Raw genomic sequence first — 10,093 nt, 5'->3', positions numbered from 1 at the left:
GTAAACTTTAACCGTGCAGGTGTGGGACATTCAAGCAGTTGCTAGCCAAGCGGCTACTCTACCCAAGCAGGACCAAGGGCAGGCCTAGGACCAAAAAGACCAGAAACCTTAATTTCAGTTTTAAGCGTATGCAAAATAATTAAATTAACTGCCGGAGGAATTACACCACATGAAACATATGCAGTTGCAAATCACACAGCACTTTATTATTCAATAAAAGTTCCTGATGCTGCGGGTACAGGCTTAATGGGGTCCCAGTGGTGCTGTCCTCTGGGGTCCAGCAGCTGGGCTGGTCCAGTCTGGATGCAGGGGGCCGGCGTTCCTCACCCAAGAGCTTGGTTGCATCTAGATTGGGAGGTACTAGCCATTCTTCTGTCCTCTGGCAGAGAGAGGAGCCTGGAGCAGTGTCGCTTGCAGCACTGACAAAAGGACGTGCCTCTGTAGCTGTTTCGACAGGCAAGCACCATTGGCTGGCCAGGACCCATTTTTAAAGCCTGTTTCGTACCCTCAGCAGTTCAGGTGGCTATCAGTGAATTACGTCAATGCACACATGTTAATTTCAAATAGGGCAAGGGGCTACATGCGGTTATCTAGGGAGAGTACATCACTCACTCAAATGGTTATCTTGACAAGTCACTCTGAGTTAGTAACTGAAGTTCAAATCCTTATCTATGAGGTACACACGCTTCAGGGCAGTGGGGAATGTTTCTTTAATATCACACTTTAAGTTTCAAGGAAACATTTCAAAACCTTCCTAATATTTTTAGACATTCTTTAAGCATTTTTATTTTATTTTTTTAAATATATTTTATTGATTTCTTTACAGAGAGGAAGGGAGAGGGATAGAGAGCCAGAAACATTGATGAGAGAGAAACATCAATCAGCTGCCTCATGCACACCCCCTACTGGGGTTGTGCCCGCAACCAAGGTACATGCCCTTGACCGAAATTGAACCCGGGACCCTTGAGTCTGCAGTCTGACGCTCTATCCACTGAGCCAAACCAGTTAGGGCTTTAAGCATTTTTAAACATTTCTATATTTTACTACAACAGCAAGGGAGGTGACCTCTTGATCTAACAGTCACTTCATGCATCATTGGCACTGTCTCTCGCTTTGGTACACTTGTTGGTGCACCTTAAAGTCCCAATGCTCTGCTCACCTTTGAACAGTGACCACTCTCAGAAGCTCATGCTGATGCTGGTACAGGAGATAATCTTGGATCCACAGCCTGTCATCCTGTCCCAGTGAGGAGATGCCCCAAAGCCACTCTTCTGATTTGGGGAGAACCTTTTCCCACCACCTGTGTCACATTACTAACCAAGCTCCAAAGTAGTGATGCCTTGACTTCCTAGTGTTTTGTAGGGACTTTAGGTAAAAACAGTTCTATGACATTTTCTTGAATTCTCTTTGTTCTTTAGAAGTTAGTCATGCAACCTAATTGGAGCTGCACAGACTTAAAATCACTGTTTCCTTATACTCACTAGGACATTGTTCTGAATCTATGAGTTAGGCATTCACCTTTTCCTTAGAATGACTTTCCCATGAAGTTGCTCCATCCTCATTCAAAAACATGTGCAGTGAATTACTCCTACCAATATTCTGGCTATGCCTAGACATGTCTGAATCCCGAGGCGACTAAGCTAGGGCTCAAGCTGATGTCCTTACCATCCTTTTAACTTAATACTCTTTTTATTACCCCACCCCATTTTTATGGTATATTAATGCTTAATCTTTATATATCATCTATCTGTAATACTATCTCTTTTAAACTAGAAGTAAAAAATAAGGATCAACTTTGAAAATTAAATCCATACTAATACACATCTACATATAGGTTTCCTAAATCAAAAGGTTTTGGGTAGACTTCTTTATTTTTATATTTGCAATATCTAAAACATACTGTATGCTTAATAATAAAATTGACCATGTTCAAATAAATTTTATAAAAGATTCAATATTTTCAATACATGTAATATAGTCCGGGTTCCCATTAGCACTTCTAATAGAAACAACTGTTCAGCCATTCAAAAGGTTTAGTCTACATAATCAATGTAGGTGTATTGTGTCTGAAGGAGTAGGTCAAATAGTTAAGCTATGGTGTAGCTCAAGACCAAAAGTAACTGAGCAAGCATTAACTTATGGAATCTTAATAGTCACCTCATTGCTGAAGTAAAAAGGAAACCAAGAGGAAACTTAATAATATCAAAAGTTATTTTAAAGGGAGTTCACATTGGTTTGAAGGGTACTTTACTTCACACACAATATCCACCTTTGTAAAGCCCAAGAAACCCATATTTGTAACATACGCACATCTTTACGGTTTTCAGAACATAAATCTTTAGAGAAGTATTTTTTCTCCACAGATAAAAATTAAAATATTGAAAGTCTTTAGGAAAATAATAAAAGAAACCCTCCTGCAACCCAAAGGAAACTTGGAACTTTGCGTTAAGTGCCTATTTAACTATAAAAGGGTCTGTGTGTGTTGTAATGAATGGAAAACCGATTTTACTGTATTCCATTTGTGAACATCTTGCAGCAACCTATTTCGGTATTAGAAAGATCATATATTAAAAATAATTTCTGCAGTCATCAATCTATACAAGTAAAAATCTAGTTTCTGTTAAATTAACACTTCATTAAAAAATCAAAATAAAAGCTCAACAAATACTTTTTATGTTGTACTCCAAGACGGGGGGAAAAATCAAAAATTTGAAGAACAGATTGCCAGTTATTCTATTCCATAACAGTTAAGTTTCTCAGTTCTTTTTTTTTTTTTTCTGTTGCGGAGCTCTCTGTCACTGGAAACATCTTAAACCAATTTCAACTGCTACACCTGAATAAACATGTTGTAAAAGTGTTTATGTATTGAAGTGGGTCAGTTCAAGGTATGGTATTTGGCTGGAACTTCTAATTTCTCTTTTTACAGCAAAAGGGCTGCCAGAAGGAGGAAGTCTGAGCTGAATTAATACATTTGTTACAGTGGAAGTAGAATGGAAACTGCTCTGACCACAAATCAAACTGCCTCTTTCATTTATGCCAGTGATAGAGTTTTTCTAAGAAATATAGACTCTGGCATAAAGCCACTGTAAGTTTGCATTTAAAAGAGAAACCTATATGCTTATTTGTTTAAGGTTTACTGCTTTGATTATTTGTAAGTTCTTTCTTGGGTAGGACTGAGCATAGTGTCATTGGTGAGGTGGAATGCCATTTTAATACTTCTAGGGACTGAACAGGTTTTGCCAATATGCTGTAGAACAATTGTTGAGCATCCTGATGCTGCCTGGACTGGAGCACACTTTTTTATTTAACCAGTACCTCCACATTTAAAGGACCTCTGTGTCTGTCCCAACAGCTGCACAGCCTCACACGACACAGTCTCATTTTCTGACGGTGGAAGGTCTCCTCACAATACAGTATACACAAAAGTGTTTATGCTGCCAAAATAAATTTTGTTAAGAGCATGGGTTTATTTGCTAAAAAGCCATTGATGCTGTTTCAGGGACTTGTTTTCCTTTTCCTTCTTCTAAGGTGGGTCAGGCTATAGAATGGACTGAGGTTGCTCCACAGTCTTCACTGAATAAATATTTTAAGAAAACATGCACATCTCCCATGGGGCAAAGCGGAGTCAGTCACGCACATATTTCAAACCACATTATATATTGCTCTTCAAAGATGGGTAATTTCTCTACGTCAAGTAGATAATTTGCATGAGTTTTTAGTAATTCTCAACTAAATTTACAACATAAGATTACATAGTTCATTCTCTTTGTGTGATTTTCATGGACCAATATCAGCCGATGGTTTGCTTCATATATATTATAGTATTAAAGTATATGATTAGATATTTATGTTATATATAATATTTTCAGTGATCGTTTTAAACTAGAGAGGATAATAAGAGTGAATTGTAAAAAGGGGAAATAGTAACATGTACCTCCTAGATTATCTGTGGAATCAAATAACACAAGGAAAACAGTAAAATGACTAGCATATCCATAGCAAGGGCTCCAAAACATTTGGCATGATTATAATTATAAGCGTTATCATTGTTACCCCAATGGGAGAGGCACTTTATTAACCTCTACTGCTAGGCCCTAGGACACCTTGACTTCTAACTCACTCCTCTACCGGCCCTTCTTCTCTGATGCACAGCCATACCGAGTGGCTCAGGAAGGTCAGAGATGAAGGTCAGTCTTCATGCTCATCGGGCATTTTTCTCCTTTCTGAAAGACTCCAGGCTTGGTTTGTGTCTTCTGAGATCTTTTCAGTAAACATTCAGTCGTGTCAAAACTCAGAAGGAGAGGAATTATGAAATCTTCATGTTTCCCTCCAGTTGAGAAAAAGCTGGCACTTAAAGCAAGTCCCCATCCCCAGCGGGGCTTCTGGAATGACCTTTGAAGAGCTTTCAGTAGAGCCCAGCTCTGTAAAGTCTGCTGGGCACAGGCCAGAGGGCAAGTGGGAGGCTATCAGCACTAATTAATGCTTGAAGGGCTCCAAAGGAGCTGGGGAAAGTAGCAACATCCAGCCAGCCATTCAGCTTTTATCACTTAGAGGAAAATTATAGGGAACTTAATACAGAAGAGCCCATAGCTCATATTTTTGAAATTGTTACTCAATGTGGATATTTCCAGGCTGATGGTAGTCAACCTTCCCACGTACAGTATTGCTGACTTCCAGGTCTGAGAGCTCTGTTAGTGGAGGCAGCCCGAGGGTGTTCTGCGGTGGAAGAATGATGCAAAATGCAAAACCAAGCATGGATAATTGTCTGTAATCGTAAACTCGCAATGTTTATAAAGATGTTTGGCCTGAAAAGAAAAGATTCTGATAATGTTTTAAAACTCCCCCCCACCACCACCACCAAAGTACCCTCAGAATTCATTCATATCAGGTAAACTTGATCTTGTTTTTCATAAACCGAGTGATTGTGCATTGTGTTCTAGGACGCAGTATCAACGTCAAATCTGCTGGTCTGGTGGGAAGACATGGGCCTCAGTCAAAACAACCGTTCATGGTGGCTTTCTTCAAGGCGAGCGAGGTACTCCTGCGATCCGTGAGAGCAGCCAACAAACGGAAAAACCAAAGCCGCAGTAAATCCAGCTCTCACCAGGACTCCTCCAGAATGCCCAGTGTCGGAGGTAAGGTAACACCGGAGCAGCAATGCGCAGAGTTATGGGGTCACATGTTGCAAATCAAGTAGCCGCCATAAATTTACTCTCTGGATATACCTTTATTTGGCTTATTAAATCACCCAGCAATATTTCTAGCATCCCCAGAATGTTTCATCAGTGAATCACTTGGTAATTCATTTTAAAATAAGTATGGCTGGCCTTGCTATGTTGAAAGATTCAGTTCAAATTAAAATCAAGCTGGCAGTAATAAAATTATGAAATGGCTACGTCAACAAAGTCTAGCCAAAAGTGAATTGCACAGCTTGCTGAGCTGACCTCCCCAGGACCTCTCAAATATGGATGGGTAGCCAGGTAAATTCAACATAGAAATGTTTCTTTAGTACTTAAAACAATACATGTGAATCAGGCAGATTAATTTTTTTTTTCTGACAATAGAAGCAGGAATTAAGATCATTAAGATATTTGTATTTCCATTAATTTTTTGGAGGGCTATTAATTAATTAATCTGCCTTGTTGTGTGTGTGTGTGTGTGTGTGTGCATGCGCGCGCACACACATACACATGTATATAAAAATCTTACAGTGAAATATTATAAGCACACAATGGATCCCAATGAGCCTGCAATTTAATCTATTGATTGGTAGAAGGGATATAAAAGTAAATTTGATCTAAATGCCTCTAACTGCCAAAATCTGAAGTGATTTCATCATATTATTTATGCCAATAAGTGCCTTGTTTAGTCCAGGCCACAGGCAGATTTTTATAAGCTCTTTTTAGATAAAAATGATGGCTATTTTATGCCAAGAAATTATCTTTATCTCTAAACAATAAGTCTATTTGGAGGGGAAAAGTTACCGTAGCACATCTCAACTTAGTCTAACATGTTGGTTCATTCGTGAAATATGTGTTCTTCCATGTTAATGGTCACCACATGCGAGGCACGATAGATGAGCTGGCAGATAAAACAGATGTAATCCCTGCATATGGCTTTTCAGCAAATTAGAATGCTTAACTCTTGCGAAAAGACACATCCAGACAGTGTTTGCCATTCATTATACCTGAACTCTTCATCCCCACCTCACAATCACTTAAAACTGATAAATCATATAAAAACACATGTTTGTGTTTGTCTGTCTGTCTGTTTGTTTATTTTTGCATCTGGGACTGTCAACAAAAAGAATAAGTGGAATTCATTGGAAACTTCCTAAAGTATGGGCTCTAGGAGAGTACTGTTAGAAAGAAATCTATTTGGTGTATTTAACGACAGAAGCAAGAGGGAGGATTTCTTTATGAAAAAACATTATACTGAATTACATGCTATGTATAGAATGATGTGGTTTTTTGGTTTGTTTGTTTAATCTTCACCCAAGGACATGCTTATTGATTTTAGAAAGAAGGAAGTCGGGGCGGGGGCGGGGGGCAGGAGAGAAACATTGGTTGGTTGCCTTCCAGTCCATACCCCAACCAGGGATCAAACCCACAACCTAGGCATGGTCCCTGACCAGGAATCAAATCTGAAACCTTTTGGTGTATGGATGACACTCCAACCAGCTGAGCCACACCAGCCAGGGCTAGAGTGATGTTTTAAAATAATTATCTAACAAATAAGTTTAACCATCTTTTTCACTTGAAAATAAAACATGATAGTAGTGCCTCATTACCAATCTATTTTATAAAGATCTTCAGAAGATATTTAGTTTGGCAAAAATTGTAATTGGTTAATATGAAAGCTGGGGAAAAACAACTTTCTAAGACCTTCCCTTCCTTGTAAATACTCGCCTGTCAAAGTTGTATATTTTTCTTTTCATGTAGAATGGTCTGAAATTGGTTGAAATGTTTTTAATTTAATGTAGCAGACTGCATTAAGAAAAAGGTTTGTTAAAACTTGAATAGAATAGTAAATACTTTTTGAGGAGACTACAAAGGGAAAAGCCCAAGTCCTGTACTTATTATTGAGCTCATAACATCTCTGGCAGAGGCGGTTTAGAGAGCAAAATCATCAAAGTCCTTTTCCCCATTGGTAAACTCTGTTTATCTTCTCTTCCTGACCACAAGTAACAAATGTACTGCTATAACGAGAGATGAATAAAACATATGGGGCAGAAATCACGTAAGTTTTCACCAGTTTCCTAACACCATTTAGAGCACAAAGTTATTCTAATATAGACCAATATTTTCTCTTTTAAAAGTTTGTCATTGGCAACCATTTCTGTGAAATATGTGGTAGATGGTTTTGGAGCAAGTTCATATTTTGATAATAGAAAGGAAGAAAGTAGCTGGTTTGTGTCTATGAGACTTAACCTTTCAATAGGTACTAATCAAGCAGACAGGAAAAAAGTCTTATGGAATTTGACTTTAAAGACAGGGCTTTAAGGAAAGGGAATGCTAATATAAACACAAAATTTGATACTTAGGAGACTTGAAATGCCAGTGAAATTTTAAAATTATCCAAATATAAATAATAAATGTTGTAATAGTGCTAGGCTTTTACAATAAAATACTGTGCAAAGACTCCATGGCTAAGAAAGGAGGGAGGAGTGTTTTAGTAGATGTTTGCCTGATTGCATTTTTTTTTTCAAGTCAAATCATCAAATGTTGACAGTCTCAGTTAGTGCAAGAGAATTAAAACTCAGGTTGTTATTGCTGTGTTTACCTCTACTTCTTTCCTATTTCAATGATACTTGCCTTCTGATTTCTTAATACCCCTTTATTCCTGCATACTCCTATGGGAGAGCCTAGTACAGCTGTGGACAGACTACGGCCCGTGGGCCAGATCCAGCCCGTTTAAAATGAATAAAACTAAAAAAAAAAAAAAAGACCGTACCCTTTTATGTAATGATGTTTATTTTGAATTTATATTAGTTCACACAAACACTCTATCCATGCTTTTGTTCCGGCCCTCCGGTCCAGTTTAAGAACCCATTGTGGCCCTTGAGTCAAAAAGTTTGCCCACCCCTGGCCTAGGACCATGTCTAGCATATAGTAGAAACCATCAAAATACTTGGTGTTTAAGTTAATGTGTTGACTGTATGGGAAAACCTAACCCCCTCTTCAGGTTAAAATACACTGAACCACAGCTCCCATGTTTTCTGCAGAAACTACCCCTCTTTAGTTTTTTGGCAAGAAGATTGAGCAAACACGTTATGGGAGAGGTGGCCTGTTTCATGATGAGGCAGTACAGTGGATGTTTGAATTTGGGTGTTGGGGGAAGACAATGGAGGCAATAGCTAGCTTTTAAGTTAGCCACTCTTTAAGATATAAAGGCACAGGGTTAGTAAAAAATGTTAAAGAACCTACTGAGAGCAAGATGCTGTCCTATATCAGTGTCAATGAGAATAGAGCATTAAGAATTTGGAAAAAACTAAAATGCCAAAAGGCAAGTCCTGGTTCACTACAGAACTGCTTGATAAGATTGCTTATTGTGTGCTCCGTGCCAGAGATCTTTGAAGGCAAATCCAGTTATTGGTGCCCCTGCCCTACACCATGGTGATTTCTTAGGACACTTTCTTTCCAAAAGTGATTATAATGAAAGCATTGTGCACTTCTTCTCGACCCTTACCAGCACTATCTCTTGCCTAGTGGATGCAATGTAAAGTAATACCTCTTGGACAAACATATTAATCAAAACCAGAAAGAACAATTAATTGGAATCAATTGTTTAGAATATTTTATATAATCAATATATAAGTTCATAACAAAATTGGGAGGAAGGCACAGATTTCCCATGTACTCCTTCGTCCCATTCATGAATAGCCTCCCCCATTATCAATATGACTCACCAAAATGGCATATGTATAACCAAAGATGACCCCACATTGACACTCCATAATCACCCAAAGTCTAGTTTACCTTAGGGTTCTCTCCTGGTGCTGTACATTCTGTAAGTTGGGACAAATGTAAAATGATGTATATCCTTCGTTATAATATCACATAGAGTATTTTCACTGCCCTAAGAATCCTCCGGCCTCTGCTTATTCATCCCCGACTCCTCCTTAGCAACGACCTATCTTTTTATTGTCTCCATAATTTTCCCTCTTTAGGCATGCTATATCCTTGTTTTATCTATTTTTTTAACAATATGTCTCCATCATCTTTAAAATTGGTGATCTCATTCTTGGTGACCTCTACCGCATATAGTCAATAGTGCTTGTGAGAGTTTATTTAATCATATCGCTCTTAAAAGGGACATTTGGTTCTTTCTAAATCGGGGCTTTCAAAATCAATGAAAATCCTGCAAGACTGCACATATAAGAATACATCTAATCCACATGTTTTCTATAGTAATTAACCCTAAAAGCCTATGTCTATACCCTGATTCATGAAAAACTTTGGAAATCCCTCCTAAAACAACAATTATTTTGGTGCATATAATATCTAGCTCACTGTATCTATCTACTTACCTATCTATACCCTTATCTATCATCTACATATCACTTAACCCTGGGCCACTACTTACTAGTTGTATAATCTTGAACAATGTATGTGACCTCTATTTTCCTCTGCTGCTTCATAGGTAAATTGAAAATTTTAACAGTACCTACCCCATAGGGCAATGATGGTGAACCTTTTGAGCTCGGCGTGTCAGCATTTTGAAAAACCCTAACTTAACTCTGGTGCCGTGTCACATATAGACATTTTTTGATATTTGCAACCATAGTAAAACAAAGATTTATATTTTTGACATTTATTTTATATATTTAAATGCCATTTAACAAAAAAAAATATCAACCAAAAAAATGAGTTCACGTGTCACCTCTGACACACGTGTCATAGGTTCGCCATCACTGGTCTAGTGTGTGAGTCAGGTACAAATAGATAAAATATAGCATGTAAGCACAAAGATAGAAATAGGTATATTCTATTATGGGCGGGGGGGAGCCTGAATCAGTGTGGAGGGGTCAGGAAAGCCATCTTGGAATAAATTTACATAGGAGTGAGCTGGATAAAAGTGAAGTAAACATTTG

The 10,093-nt window shown here is 38.2% G+C and overlaps 1 protein-coding gene across 1 annotated transcript in view; it reads left to right on the top strand.

The window, feature by feature from the left end:
* BMP5 (bone morphogenetic protein 5) overlaps positions 1-10,093 on the top strand; it is a 118,423-nt gene that overhangs the window by 97,618 nt on the left and 10,712 nt on the right. Inside the window, exon 4 of the mRNA XM_006757747.2 lies at positions 4,941-5,135. Coding sequence (XP_006757810.1) covers positions 4,941-5,135 — 195 coding nt within the window. The remainder of the gene's footprint in view (positions 1-4,940; positions 5,136-10,093) is intronic.

The sequence above is a fragment of the Myotis davidii genome, unplaced genomic scaffold, assembly GCF_000327345.1.
Source record: "Myotis davidii unplaced genomic scaffold, ASM32734v1 scaffold313, whole genome shotgun sequence".
Taxonomy (NCBI): Eukaryota; Metazoa; Chordata; class Mammalia; order Chiroptera; family Vespertilionidae; genus Myotis; species Myotis davidii.
This window is presented reverse-complemented; position numbering and strand designations above follow the sequence as displayed.